At 44.2% G+C, this 15,217-nt stretch overlaps 2 protein-coding genes across 4 annotated transcripts in view; one reads left to right on the forward strand and one right to left on the reverse strand.

Annotated features, from left to right (window-relative positions):
• SLC9A9 (solute carrier family 9 member A9) overlaps nucleotides 1-5,909 on the reverse strand; it is a gene marked incomplete at its 3' end in the record, with an annotated part of 980,651 nt that extends 974,742 nt beyond the window's left edge. Inside the window, 1 exon segment of the mRNA XM_080654659.1 lies at nucleotides 5,804-5,909.
• DIPK2A (divergent protein kinase domain 2A) overlaps nucleotides 5,810-15,217 on the forward strand; it is a 38,052-nt gene continuing 28,644 nt past the window's right edge. For 2 of the 3 annotated variants that reach the window (XM_080657728.1, XM_080657727.1), the window contains exon 1: nucleotides 5,810-7,134. In XM_080657728.1, coding sequence (XP_080513854.1) covers nucleotides 6,478-7,134 — 657 coding nt within the window. In that variant the 5' untranslated portion in view covers nucleotides 5,810-6,477. The remainder of the gene's footprint in view (nucleotides 7,135-15,217) is intronic. The other variant, XM_080657729.1, reaches the window with a different exon arrangement.

Below are 15,217 nucleotides of genomic sequence, written 5' to 3' on the forward strand. Positions count from 1 at the left end.
CATCAAAATGGGAAAAGAAGAAGTAAAACTGTCCTTATTCGCAGACGACATGATATTGTACATAGAAAACCCTAAAGACTCCATCAAAAAATTATTAGACTTAATAAATGAATTCGGCAATGTAGCAGGATACAAAATTAATGCCAAGAAATCTATGGCATTTCTATACACCAACAGTGAACTTACAGAAAGAGAGACTAAAAAAGCAATCCGATTTACCATAGTACCAAAAAAATTAAGATATCTAAGAATAAACTTAACTAAAGAGGTAAAAGAAATATATGCAAAAAACTATAGGACAGATGGAAGAACATACCGTGTTCATGGATTGGTGGAATCAACATCATCAAAATATCCATACTACCCAAAACAATCTACAGATTCAATGCAATACGCATTAAAATACCAATGGCATATTTCACAGACCTAGAACGAATTCTCCAAAAATTCATCTGGAATAAAAAAAAGACCCCAAATAGCTGCAGCAAACCTGAGAACGAAGAACAAAGTAGGAGGGATCTCAATACCAGATATCAAGCTGTATTACAAAGCCACTGTTCTCAAAACAGTCTGGTACTGGCACAAGAACAGACATATAGACCAATGGAATAGAATAGACAACCCAGAAATCTACCCAAAACAATATGCCCAATTAATATTCGACAAAGGAGGCATGAACATAAAATGGAGTCAAGACAGTCTCTTCAACAAATGGTGTTGGAAAAATTGGACAGATACATGCAAAAAAATGAAAGTAGACAACCAACTTATACCATACACAAAAATAAACTCAAAATGGATCAAGGACTTAAACATATGACGGGAAACATAAAAATACTAGAGGAATCCAGAGGCAGCAAAATCTCAGACATATGCTAAAGGAACTTCTTTATCGATACTGCTCTTAGGGCAATGGAAACTAAAGAGAAAATAAACACATGGGACTACATCAAAATAAAAAGCTTTTGCACAGCAAAAGAAACCATCAACAAAACAACAAGAAAGACCACTACATGGGAGAACGTATTTGCCAATGTTATCACTGATAAGGGTTTAATCTCCAACATCTACAGGGAACTCATACAACTCAACAAAAGGAAGATAAACAATCCAATCAAGAAATGGGCAATGGACTTAAATAGAAACTTTTCGAAAGAAGACAGAAGGCCAAGAGACATATGAAAACACTGGAGGCCTGGTGCACGAAATTCGTGCACTGGTGTGGGGGGGTGTCCCTCAGCCCAGCCTGCACCCTCTCCAATCTGGGACCCCTCTCACAATCCGGGACTGCTGGCTCCCAACTGCTCGCCTGCCTGCCTTCCTGATCATCCCCTAACCACTCCCCTGCCAGCCTGATCGATGCCTAACTGCTCCCCTGCCAGCCTGTTTGCCCCTAACTGCCCTCCCCTGCAGGCCTAGTCACCCCCAACTGCCCTTCCCTGTAGGGCCGGTCGCCCCCAACTTCCCTCCTCTGCCGGCCTGGTCACCTCTAACTGCCTTCCCCTGCAGGCCTGGTCACCCCTAACTGCCCTCCCTTGCAGGCTTGGTCCCTCCCAACTGCCCTGCCCTGCTGGCCTGATCACCCACAACTGCCCTCCCTTGCAGGCCTGGTCCCACCCAACTGCCCTCCCCTGCTGGCCATCTTGTGGTGGCCATCTTGTGTCTACATGGGGGCAGGATCTTTGACTACAAGGGGGCAGCCGTCTTGTGTGTTGGAGTGATGGTCAATCTGCATATTACTCTTTTATGATATAGGAAAGAGGTCTGGTGCACGGGTTGGGGCTAGCTGGTTTGCCCTGAAGGGTGTCCCGGATCCGGTTGGGGGTTCCCTTGGGGCATGGGGCAGCCTGGGTGAGGGGCCTGTGGTGGTTTGCAGGCCGGCCACGCCCCCCGGCAACCAAGCGGAGGCCCTGGGATCTGGAATTTATTTATCTTCTACAATTAAAATTTTGTAGTCTGGAGCAGAGCCAAGCCTTCTGCTCGCTTCATGGCGGCAGCCATTTCTGTTGGGATTTATGTATCTTCTATAATTGAAACTTTGTAGCCTTAAACAGAGGCCAAACAGGCCAGGGCTGCAGAAGCTTGGCTTCCTCCATCGCCAGGGGCAACCCTAGCCTCCTGCTCTCTCGAGTTCCTTGGCTGCCACCATTTCTGTTGGGATTTATTTATGTTCTATAATTGAAACTTTGTAGCATTGAGTGGAGGCCAAGGTAGGCCAGGGCAGGTGGAAAGCTTGGCTTCCTCCATCACCGGGGAAACCCAAGCCTCCCTCCTGCTCTCTGTGGCTGCAGCCATCTTATTTGGGTCTATGTGCATATTCCCTCCTGATTGGCTGGTGTGTGTGGCTTGTGGGTGTAGCGGAGGTATGGTCAATATGCATATTACTCTTTTATTAGATAGGATATCAGGGCTCTACCACCCTGCCTGGTCCTTTAACAAAAGGAAATGCATATGCCAATCAATTAGTTACTTTATTAAAACAGGCCACGGAATCTCATCAGCATTTACATCAGCCTGCCAAAATATTATACAGCAGGCAAAACAGATTACCAAGGAATGTCCCCCCTGCATGTTACATCTGCCTCACGGACCTCTAAAATCCCAACTTGAAAAGCAAAAAGGGGGAATAGTGGAGAAATCTCCTGTAAGTAACTACATCAAGCCTTAATTACTTTAAATTGTTTCCCTTATAATGCTGATGGCAAGACACCTATGGAATTACACTGGTGTTAGAATAAGCCAAAGGAAAACGGTTTGGTTAAATGGAAAGATCCCGAGTCTGGTTTATGGAAGGGCCCCGACCCCTTGTTAACCTTTGGTCGAGGATATGCTTGTGTATTCCAGAAAACTCCTCCAAGCCCGTGTGGATTCCTGCAAGGAACATTCAACTTTAATCTAGAGAGGAACTGACCAGACTACTCCAGCCACAGATAGCAGTAGCCCCAAGCAACATGCTGAAGATAAGAAATGGAAGGAGTATGAGACAGAGGAGAAACAGTCCAGAGAGTACCTGGGGGATGGTGAAGAAACCTTGCCATGCTAGCAATCACCAGGTGTGCAATGGTGCAGGTTGCCCTGGACAAAGCCAAAGAAGGTCAGACCTGCATTGTCAATGCCCACCATTTGTCCACCATCCAGAACTCGAATATCATTGCTGGGGACAGTGATTGGGAAGGGGACCCATAAAGAACTTATGGCCCAGAAAGGAGCCTGCTACAAACTAGTTCCTTAAATGCCTGGCAGCATTTAAAAATGGACATAAAAGAACACAATCCTTTTCATTGAATCTCCCTACATTTGCTTTTTAGCATAATCATTATTGTCTGTCTCATTCTTGTTCTTATATGTTTAATTCTAGTCTTCAGATGCAGAATGAAAAGTCTTCAAAGGACTCAAGCCCTGCAGATGGCATACACCTTTCTAGATTTATTAAGAAAACAAAAAGGGAGAAATGCAGGAGGCTAAAACCAACAGTAATTAGCATATTATTCAAAAAGTCCCATTGGAAGGCCAATGGACTTTGATATTCAGCAGGGCTGAAAATCAGCATAATATTGCCCTGCTGTGGGCTCAATGGCTGAAGGCAATTCCCTAACCTGGTAATCCTTTTACTCTTTACCAAACTTTACCTGTATGCATTTCTAAAGGGCAAATGTGTATTCAAGTGAATAAAAGCTGACAGGTCTAGGGTTTCAGTGAGCTTCTCCACTAGAGAGAGGTTTCCACCTGCCCCCTCCCCCCCCATGCCTTCTAAATTCATATTTCTTGTCTAGTGTTTTCATTTGTGCGCAGCCCCTTCAGATCCTGAACCCTAGCCGTAAATAGACGTGGCAAATCTGAGTTTATCTCACATAGCTCTAAGCCTTCCCCCCTCCCCCACCTTGGGAATGCATTAAGCTCCTGAAGATTATCTTTCTTGATAAGTTTAGAAAACCTAACTGAAAAGAATATCAGGGCTTTTACATAACTGTAAAATATTAGATTAAAAAAGCAAATATTTTTCAAAACTCAGTATGTATAAGCTAGTAACCTTTTTTACTTCCATTTTTCAAATGATGCCTATACAATTCCAAGGATTTGGAAGTTGAGAATAGTTTAAGAACTCCAACGACTTTTTCCATAAATAGAAACAGTGCCACCCTTAATCCTGGTACTAATCATCTAAATAGCCTCTCACTATGTCCCAATTATCTCAGCTTAATCAGTTTACTGGCAAGTATGCTAATGGACCAATCATTCTAACTATAAATATAAAAATGTAGTGCTTTTATTGTTTTAAAGCATTTCTACATAAATTATCTCATATTAATTTAACACATCTATAGTACAGGTACAAAAGATGCTAAAGATAAGAAGTCTGCCGTTTAGTAATAAACTTGCCAACCTTTCAGCAGCAGCAGCCCTGACATTTCCAGACCAATCATATTAAACTCTATTCTTATAAAAATTCTCATTTGAGATTCTGCTCAGAACTTCACATTGTTTGGAGTTTTGGGATGCTTGAAGGCAAGTTAAACCAAATTACTGCCAAAGGTGGAAGTAAAATTTCTTCAGGTAGCAGCGAAATTTCTTTAAGTCATTTTATAGGAGTCTTGAAGACTAAATCTTCCAATTTGTCTGTATTTAATGCAAAAGCATTTAAAAATCACGTCTACATTGAATATATTTAATTGTCCAACGCTTTTTTTTTCAAAGTTTGAGTTCTTATATCATGAAGGACAAAATATTAACTTCAACAGAACTTCTCATGACGATGGCTCATTTACAACAGCTGTAGAGAAAAGTGAATTTGACAGTGCTTCTCATTAGGCCCCTGTAGAGTTGGTCTATATATGCCAATTACTGGGGTCTCCTAAAAATCATTGTTCAAACTCTAAAATTAACTCAGTTAAGACCTAGGTATTTCATACTGTATCAGGAACCACCTATCCTTCAGACTAACAACTCCTCATTCTAACGCTAAAATTGAGACTCATTATTATTCGCAGCTACTGCTAGAGTCCTAGTCCTCTAAAATTTATACCAAAACAAGGCGCTGTAGTTCATTCGCGAGTTATTTTTGCAGTGTTGGCGTGAACCAGAGCCAACCCGCCTGCGCAGAGCGCCAGGCTGCCCCCAGTCCCCGGTCCCCATGGTTACCGCCACAGCAAGTCCCTGCCTGCGGGGACCACGTGGGGTACCCTCCCTCCCGCTCCTCAGGGACCTGAGGGGCGGCTCCTGGGCGGTCTCTGCGCCCTGTAGGAAATGGCTTCAGGGCTAGACTGGGAAAGCAGGTGGGGAGCAAAGCAAACGTGCCAACAGCTCATCCCCGCTTCCCCAGAGCGTTTAGGGTAGGACTCATGTGGACACCAGGCCAGGAGGGTTTCCTGTTCCTCTTACTGTCCCTTTAACACGGTGTCTTAAGGCTTTCAATTCTGCGTGCTCACTCAGGAAAACTCAAGATGCCTTTACCGAAAAAACACGCCAGAGACGAAGTCCCCACAACGCATGCCTTTCCCGTTTTCTCCAGAGGCCAGTCCCCCCAGACAGAGGCAAACAGGCCCGGGAGGAAAAGAGCTCCCGCAAGGCGCGCCCCCCAACTATATAAGGGCGGGGGAGGGGCACGATGCCCCACCCACTCCGCCCTGCCCCATGCGCGCCCTCAGAGACAGGAAGGTGCATTAGCTTTTCGCAATTCAGTTCTTCTTGGTCCCCCCGCACCCCCTCCCCCGTCAAAGGACCGTTTCCACGATGGTGGGAAATGTCAGGCTCCTGTAACCCTCCACAATCATGAAAGATGAACTATTACTAAAAGTCATCTCACCACCAAGCTCTCGAGTTCATCCCTCCTCCAGGGCTCGGGCTCGGGCTCGGACTCCGCCCCCATGGAGACGCTCCGCTGCCACCCCAAGAGCCGTGCTTACGCTTTCCTGGTGGCGCGCGACGCGCTCGTGCACCCCGTGTGCCCCGCCCCCGGCTCACGGAGTCTCGGGAGAGCCAGCCAGGAACTCGGGCGTGCGGCGGGCGCCTTCTTCATCCCATCTTCCTACTCTGTTGCTGCTTGCGGAGTGAGACACTCCAGCTTTTCTTCCCCTTCCGTGAGTCCCTCCTTCGATCTCCGCAAGACCCGGCCGCCGCTGCAGCTCTCACGCCCTGAGAGTGCTGTGCGCGTGCGCGTGCGCGGGCGGGCGCGTGGCATTCGGGCCGCGCGTCCCTTTCCTCCCCTGCTCCCCTCCCCTCCATAACTTGGCTGGCTGAAAACAGGGGCCCCGGGAGTCGGGGCGGGAGCTCGGCGTTAGGAGCTGGAGTTGTGGAGACTTGGGACTGGAAGTCGCAGCCTGCTAGAGCCGGCCCTTTCCCGCTCCCGCTCTAGCTCACACACCTACTCTGCTCCCACCCCAGCCCGCTCCCTCGCTCCTCCTCCCGTTCGGGGTTTCGGCGCGGCGGGGGCGCCCAGGGGGTGCCCTCGCCCTCCGGTGCGGACGGGCGGCGGGCGGGATGTGGCGCCTGGTGCCCCCGAAGCTAGGTCGCCTGTCCCGCTCGCTGAAGCTGGCGGCTCTAGGCAGCTTATTGGTGCTGATGGTGCTGCACTCGCCGTCGCTGCTCGCCTCCTGGCAGCGCAATGAACTGACCGACCGGCGCTTCCTGCAGCTCAATAAGTGCCCGGCGTGCTTCGGCACGAGCTGGTGCCGCCGCTTCCTCAACGGGCAAGTAGTGTTCGAGGCATGGGGCCGCTTGCGCCTGCTGGACTTCCTCAACGTGAAGAACGTCTACTTCGCGCAGTATGGCGAGCCCCGCGAGGGTGGCCGCCGCCGAGTGGTGCTCAAGCGCCTGGGCTCGCAGCGCGAGCTGGCGCAGCTCGACCAGAGCATCTGCAAGCGGGCCACCGGCCGGCCTCGCTGCGACCTGCTGCAGGCCATGCCGCGCACTGAGTTCGCGCGCCTGAACGGCGACGTGAGGCTGCTTACGCCCGAGGCTGTGGAGGGTTGGTCTGACCTGGTGCACTGCCCCTCACAGCGCCTGCTCGACCGCCTGGTGCGCCGCTATGCCGAGACCAAGGACTCGGGCAGCTTCCTGCTCCGCAATCTCAAGGACTCAGAGCGCATGCAGTTGCTGCTGACCCTGGCCTTCAACCCGGAGCCGCTGGTGCTACAGGTAGGCGCGGAGTCCGGGCCGGGCGGCGTGCGGGAGGGGTCGTGCGGGGAGCGGGAGACAGGAGAGGTGGCCCGCGGCCCTCCTTACCCAGTTTGCATCCTACCCGCTTGGGCCAGGCTGCGGGCGTGGGAAGGGGGCAACGCTGGGGAACCTTCGGCTCTGTGCGGGATTGCGGAGGGCGCCCGGGGCGGGTGCGGAGGGCGCCCTTGTCTTCTAGACGCGGCGCTTCTCGGATTTGACTGCGGATCCTTCAACACCAGAGGGGGCGCTTCTGCTCTTCTCCCAGAATGTCTCTCCTGCTAGTTTTCTTAGGTTCTCCGTGCCTTTCTGATTTTATCCGCAGGCCTGGACTTCCACGGCACAATCTGTCCACGAGTCCTTGGACCTTTCTTAGTTCTTTTCAAGTCTTTTCTTTACCGCATCTGCTCTCCCCTTTAGTACCCTGCAAGGCTGACCTACCTTCGTCTCCAAAGTCTGTCTTTATTTATTCCTTAGCTCATTTACCTGACAAATCCTTGGAAAAGCTGATTTGAGGACAAGTTGGGGAAGATAGGGACTGTGGTCAGGGGTGGGGTTAATCATGAGTCTTGCTTTGGGTGGGATTAAGAAGAGGAAAACATTAAGGCTTCCTTGGATTTGGGGGCTGGGAGGGTTATGGCCAGGACGTTTTCATCCTGCTCCTGTGACCTTCCCTATTATTGCATTTTGCTGCAGGAAAGAGGTGAAATGTTAGGCCAGGACAAGTAAAAGGGGAAAGAGATTCTCACCTCTCTATCGAGTTATTGGCTCTCCCTTGACCTTTTTAAAACAAATGTACCTTTTAGGGGAGTAAGTTGAGTTCTTTGTACCGTGGCAGCAAAAAAGAAAACAAAAAAAGAAAAGAAAAAACAAGGTTGTGTTTACCTTTGGAGCAGTTACTGAGTTTCTGCACATTCCCACCCAGGGATAGAGCTGTATCCTTGGATAGTGGTTACAACTGTGGGGGTATGATCCCTCCTGATAACCCAAGGAGAAATTACTTGCTCATTTTCCACACCAGTTTTGCTGTAATATTTGAAATACAAGGGGGAAAAAAACCATGATTTAAAAGTAATCACAAATAATTGTGATATAATTTATGTCCTTTCTGCACTGTTAGGAATGTCACTGATGACTGGGGGTTTTCTATGGGGTTGCATAAATTAGGAATGTATCATATTCATTTATGTTGCTTTCTTTGCTCAAGTTCCACTGCCCAGATTAGCTAAGAGAAACTAGTTTCCTTTGATTGGTTCAGCCAGATAATTGTAACACAAAATAAATATTTTGCCTCAAACAAGACTTTAGTATGGGTCTTGGTAAATTTTAAGTTGTGATAGGATATAGTATGTAATGAGTCAAATTCAAAGTATGGATTGTATGTTAAATACTGCTCTCTTTAACAGTGAAATGGTTAAACGTCCATTGAAGAGGTTGTTTTAAAACTAGTCATCCATTAAAGTTTAAGTCTGTATTTGTGATATATACATTTGATTTGACACTCTGAAAATTTGAACTGCCTTTTCTCTTTGAGAAATAGATGATTATGTTAATAAGGTGATCCCTGAAAAAAGATTTAGCATTTGTAGTTTGCTGAGTATATTAGTCTTTTAATTCTCTGGTATTCCAAAATTTAGTAAGGAGCTACAGTAGTAGAATACACATTTTCTGCACTTACAATAATGGCTGCCTATTAAAAGACTAGAGGCCTGGTGCCCGAAATTCATGCACTGCGGGGGGGGGGGGTGTCCCTGAGCCTGGCCTGCGCCCTCTTCGCAGTTGGGAGCCCTGCAATCAATTCCCCCCCGCAGCGGGAGGTCCCACCCACCTGCTGCTGCGGGATAGCCTGGGCCTCCCTCTTTGGGGCAATTGTGGAGCCCCCTGATTGATCCCCCCACTCAGGCTGGTTGCCTGAGCCTCCCTCTGTGGGGTGATCATGGGGCGATGGCGAGGCTCTGACAAATCGCATCCTACCCGCCTTGGCTGGCCTGGCGTCAGTGGGTGTCATAGCGTGGTCGTTCTGCTGTTCGACCATTCAGTCGATTTGCATATTATGCTTTTACTAGAGGCCTGGTGCACAAAATTCATGCACGAGGGGTGGTTGTCCCTCAGCCCAGCCTGTACCCTCTCCAATCTGGGGCCCCTCGAGGGATGTCCGGTGGGATCGGGCCTACATGGGCAGTCGGACATCCCTCTCACAATCCAGGACTGCTGGCTCCCAACCGCTCGCCTGCCTGCCTGCCTGCCTGATTGCCCCTAACCGCTTCTGCCTGCCAGCCTGATCACTCCCTAATGACTCCCCTGCCAGCCTGATCAATGCCTAACTGCTCCCCTGCCAGCCCAATTACCCGTAACTGCCCTCCCCTGCCAGCCTAGTCACCCCCAGCTGCTCTCCCCTGCAGGCCCGGTTGCCCCCAACTGCCCTCCCCTGCCAGCCTGGTCACCCCCAACTGCCCTCTCCTGCCAGCCATCTTGTATCCACATGGGGGCGGCCATCTTGTGTGTTGGAGTGATGGTCAATTTGCATATTACCTCTTTATTATATAGATTTATATAGGATTATTATAGAATTTTATCAGGTAATGCTAACTATTGACATATTAGAAACAGCTAATGTTAAAACTAATATTTTAAAAACATATGTATCAGTTCTTTATAAACATGACATTTGAATATGAGAAGCTTCAGTATTTGATAAGCAAATAGAAAAAGAAGGCTTATTTTTAAATAAGCGATCTTCATAGAGCTGCTACTTTCTTTATAGAACCATTTTATCTTTGGTAAAAACTAGTGAGTTAAGAAGTGTGGACAATATTACTTGAGGTCTGATGATGGTATAAAACCACTAAAATGAAAGGAATCTTAAAATTCTGTGATCAAGTACAAAGATTGTTACACACTAAGTCAAATCATGATGTTCATTACTTTTTGTTATCTAGACAAATGTATACAATTTTAGTGTTTATACCAGTTTATATAAACTGTTAATAGCTGTTTTTGTTAGTTTTGGAATACTAGTTGATAATAGTAGAAAAACTCACTAAAATTTGGTTCTTTATATGTTTTTTGGTTCATGTATTTTTTTTCCTTAATCTTTACCCGGAGGATATTTTTGTTTTGTTTTGTTTTGTTTTTTAGAGTAGAAGAGATGGGGAAAGAGAGAAACATTGATGTGAGAGGGACATATGGATTGGTTGCCTCCCACACGCACCCCAATGGGGGCCAGGGACCCAGCCTGCATCTGAGGTACGTACACGCACCCCAATGGGGGCCAGGGACCCAGCCTGCATCTGAGGTACGTGCCCTTGACCAAAATCTAACCAAGGACCCTTTAGTCCGCACGCTGACACTGTCCACTGAGGGAGATGGATGTATTTTTAAAAATGTTTTTGTAAGGGTACAAGCATGTGTTTTACAGTTTAAGGAGGAACTCGCTACTCCCCCCCACAACCCCCACCCCCCAGGAGAGAACTATTTTTTGAATTTTTGGACATTTTGTGACAAACTAGATTTTTTCTATCTTATGCCTAAAAATTAATTACTTTGGAGAAAAGTCTTTTGAGCTGACATCATCTTAAGTTTTCTTAACAAAAGTTCCAATGTGGTAAGCATGTTTCCAAAATAAACATTTAAAAACCTTTATAAGGTACTAATGAAATAATTGAAAAAAAATTATAAGCATCAAGCAACAGGGTAATGCTAGTAGTACCTTTATTTTCTACTCTGATACATTCTTTTCATCCTCACCCTTTTTAACTTCACCAAGAAATATATTTTAATTACAAGTATGCCATAATCCTATGAAAAAATTTGGGGAGAAGGACTTTGTTGATTTTATATTGTGCAATAGCATTCTTGGAATATTCAAAAGTTGAGGTGTTGAAGTATCTGGCAGAATGGCAACATGTTTTCTATTACTGTATTGGTAAATTTTCTATCAGTATTTCTTGAAGTTATAGAAGTTGTGTATGAGAAAAAAATGTTGCCTAGATTTCCTGAAGTTCAGACTATATCTCTGACTTTTTCACCTGGAGATAGTAAAGATGGTTTCTTAGAAATAAAGGAAGCTCTTGGTTGTTCAGGGAGGTGAAGGTGGAAATTTGTTTTACTGTTATATTTTGTAGAACTTTATTTGCCTTAAGTTTTCTGAATCATGATTTTAATAGGACTTCTTTGATTTTTACAGTATGAAACTATCATTTAAGCTTTGCATTTTAAGCTTTTATTTTATTTATTTTTTAAAATATATTTTTATTGATTTCAGAGAGAGGAAGGGAGAGAGAGAGAGAGAGATAGAAACATCAATGATGAGAATCACTGATTGGCTGCCTCCTGCATGTCCCCCCCCAGGGATCAAGCCAACAACCCGGGCATGTGCCTTTGACCGGAATCGAACCTGGGACCCTTCAGTCCGCAGGCCAACGCTCTATCCACTGAGCCAAACCAGTGAGGGCTAAGCTTTTTTTTTTTTAATTCCTGTAAATGGCATGATACATTCAAAACACCTTATATACTAGTGCCTGATTCATAGTAAGCACTCAGTGTTAGACATTAAATAAGGTAAAGGTAACTTTATCTAGTGTAGTTGATCAGCTGTTTTGAAGCTTGTTTAGTATGGATCACCTTAAAAACAGTTATGATTCCTGCTATCGACCATATTTTTATTTACTTTGATTTAGTACATTCCTACATTATAGGATGGATTTTAAAGATAACTTTGAGTGATTGTTGTTTTTTCCCTTAAAAATCATTTCTACAGGTTAAGAATATATTTTTAAGGTGTATTGCTTAAACTGTAGTTTTTGAAGTAAACAAAATATCATGGCCATTTAGCTAATTACAGGTTAATAAACTTTTTTTATGGGACTTATTTTACTTATCTATAAAGAGAGACTGTTGGTTTAGATCCTTCTCCTTTTCATCCCCAACAACCTGTGACTCTTGACTTGAGAAAGTATTTTTTTTACATTTTTTGAGCTTGACTTTAATTTGTGGGTTTAAGCTCTTCTAAAAGGGGGTTGAGAGGTTTTGGACTTGGCCAGAATGCATAAACAACCGTATTTCACATTTGTCTTTCTATCCCAAAATGTTTACACACATGAAATCATATTAAAACAAAACAAAACCAAAGACTGCCTTTACAGAAAAAAATAAAGGTAGCCAAGGATCTCGTGGGTCTGTATTGCATTTAGAAAGGATGTTCTAAACTTTGTCTCAGGAGTTTCTATTCAAGTAACAGCTTGGGGAGCCATGTAACGCTCCAACTGGCTGCTGCTGCTGCAGGAACTGCATTCCCAGATTTAGGCTTCAGAGATGGTTTTGATTACATAGTTCTGAGTAGAGCACTTTTTATTTAATAAATTCATAAGCTTAAGACTAGAGGGTTTTTGTTGTTTTTCATCAGAGGCTTTATTGACATTTTTTACACTTGAATGCCCTTCATGAAAGATCAAACAAAAATAATTATGTATACCTCAGATCCAAAAAGAGGGAGACTTGTATTTTGGAAAGACCATAGAAATAGACAGTAACCCTTAGGAAAGCATCACTTCCAGGTTAGTGGACTAAAACCATTTGACATCCTGACCCATTTTCTGGATTAATCCATATCTTTTTACCGTTATTAATTCTGAGATTTTTTTCCTGTACTTTTTCTAGTCTTTGAACTCTCTTTTTATTTTCATATGTCCATTGCATGGGTCAGCACATGTTCCTCAAGTGTGTTAGTGGAAAATAGAAAGCTTAATTTGGGGGGAATCTGCTTTCTGGACATAGGTTTTCAGTTTCTCAGGGTATGTTCAGACTGGTTTTTGGTCTCTGTTGTATTGGCTTATGGTCTCTGGCCTATATCCTATATTGCTATCATTGCTGCTGACTTTTTTTTTTTTTTTAAATCCTCACCCTAGGTCACAGTGGTCGGCAAACTCATTAGTCAACAGAGCCAAACGATTGAAATTTCTTTTGAGAGCCAAATTTTTTAAACTTAAACTTTTTCTAATGCCACTTCTTCAAAATAGACTTGCCCAGGCCGTGGTATTTTGTGGAAGAGCCACACTCAAGGGGCCAAAGAGCCGCATGTGGCTTGCGAGCCACAGTTTGCCGACCATGGCCCTAGGATATTTTCCCATTTATTTTTAGAGAGAGTAGAAGAGAAAGGGAAAGAGAGAGAGAGAAATATCAGTGTGAGAGAAACACATCGATTGTTTGCCTCCTGCATGAACCCTGACCAGGGACCAGGCTGGGGCGGAGCCTACAACCAAGGTGCAGGCCCTTGACTGGAATCGAACCCTGGTCTGCAGGTGGACACTCTGTCTACTGAGCCAAACCGGTTAGGGCTGCTGCAAACTCTTTAGAATGCTGGCATTTTTTTCTTCCTTCACTTTTTCACTCCTTATTTGTATATTAAGCCAGGAGGGCCTTAAAAGATAAGCCCTACATTTTTTCTACATATAAAGTGAACTTTAGTATATGATTGTAAAATGTCTTAAGACTTTAACTACTAGTGTAAGATGAAGATAGTTACTCATCCTTGTCATAGACCCTGAAAGGCTTTAAATTATATAATCAATTTGTATTCTATCCAATTTGTATGTCATTTTAAAAAATAGATTATTGATGGGAAGTTATCTGTGAAATAACTGGAAGCTCTTTGGAATTAGAGTCCTGGAATTAGAGTCAGAAGAAATTAATTTTGTTCATTTGATAAATATTGTGGTTTAAGGCATTTGGACTGAAAGGATCTTTCAAGGCAGCAAGAAGCTTACTGTGTAGGAGGAGGTAAGTATATAAATAATTACTATCAATATAGCATAGTAACTACTACAAAAAAAAAACATACACTCTATTAGGTAATTATTTAGGAGAGGCTATCTGGGTATATACACGTGGATGCTAGAGAAAATTTCATACAGGAATTGAGTTCTGAAGGATAAATGGAATTCTGCCCATAGATTGGGGGAGGAGGAGACAGAAGCAGTAATGGGGACAGTATTGAGATAGCATTCTATACTACCTTAAAGTTAGTGAGTGGCATTGAGCAAGTTATTTAATGTTTAAGAGCCTGAGTTTTTTAATCAGTGAAGTGGGAATGGTAACATTTATCCAACAGAATAATTTTAAAGTTTAAAGGAGATATGATTATTTAGATAACATACACAAAATATCTTTAATGATAACTTTTTTTTGTTGATTATTTGTTGTATTTTTTTAAATAAATGTTTATTCTTCAGATTATTACAGTTGTTTCTCTTTTTTCCCCCCATAGCTCCCCTCCACCCAGTTCCCACCCCATCCTCTGCCCTTACCCTCCCCCCCCACTGTCCTCATCCGTAGGTGTACAATTTTTGTCCAGTCTCATCCCACACCCCCCACACCCTTTCCCCCTGAGAATTGTCAGTCCACTCCCTTTCTATGTCCCTGATTCTATTCACCAGTTTATTCTGCTCATCAGATTTTTTATTCACTTGATTTTTAGATTCACTTGTTGATAGATATGTATTTGTTGTTCATAATTTTTATCTTTACCTTTTATTCTTCTTCCTCTTTTTTAAAGAATACCTTTCAACATTTCATATAATACTGGTTTGGTGGTGATGAACTCCTTTAGCTTTTTCTTATCTGTGAAACTCTATCTGACATTCAATTCTGAATGATAGCTTTGCTGGGTAGAGTAATCTTGGTTGTAGGTTCTTGCTATTCATCACTTTGAATATTTCTTGCCACTTCCGTCTGGCCTGCATAGTTCTGTTGAGAAATCAGCTGACAATCCTATGGGTACTCCCTTGTAGGTAACTAACTGTTTTTCTCTTGCTGCTTTTAATATTCTCTCTTTGTCTTTTGCCCTTGGCATTTTAATTATGATGTGTCTTGGTGTGGTCCTCTTTGGATTCCTTTTGTTTGGGATTCTCTGAGCTTCCCGGACTTGTAAGTCTATTTCTTTCACCAGGTGGGGGAAGTTTTCTGTCATTATTTCTTCAAATAGGTTTTCAGTATCTTGCTCTCTCTCTTCTTCTGGCACCCACATAATTTGGATGTTGGTATGCTTGAAGTTGTCCCAGAGGCTCCT

This window comes from Plecotus auritus, assembly GCF_963455305.1.
Source record: "Plecotus auritus genome assembly, chromosome: 2".
Lineage (NCBI taxonomy): Eukaryota > Metazoa > Chordata > Mammalia > Chiroptera > Vespertilionidae > Plecotus > Plecotus auritus.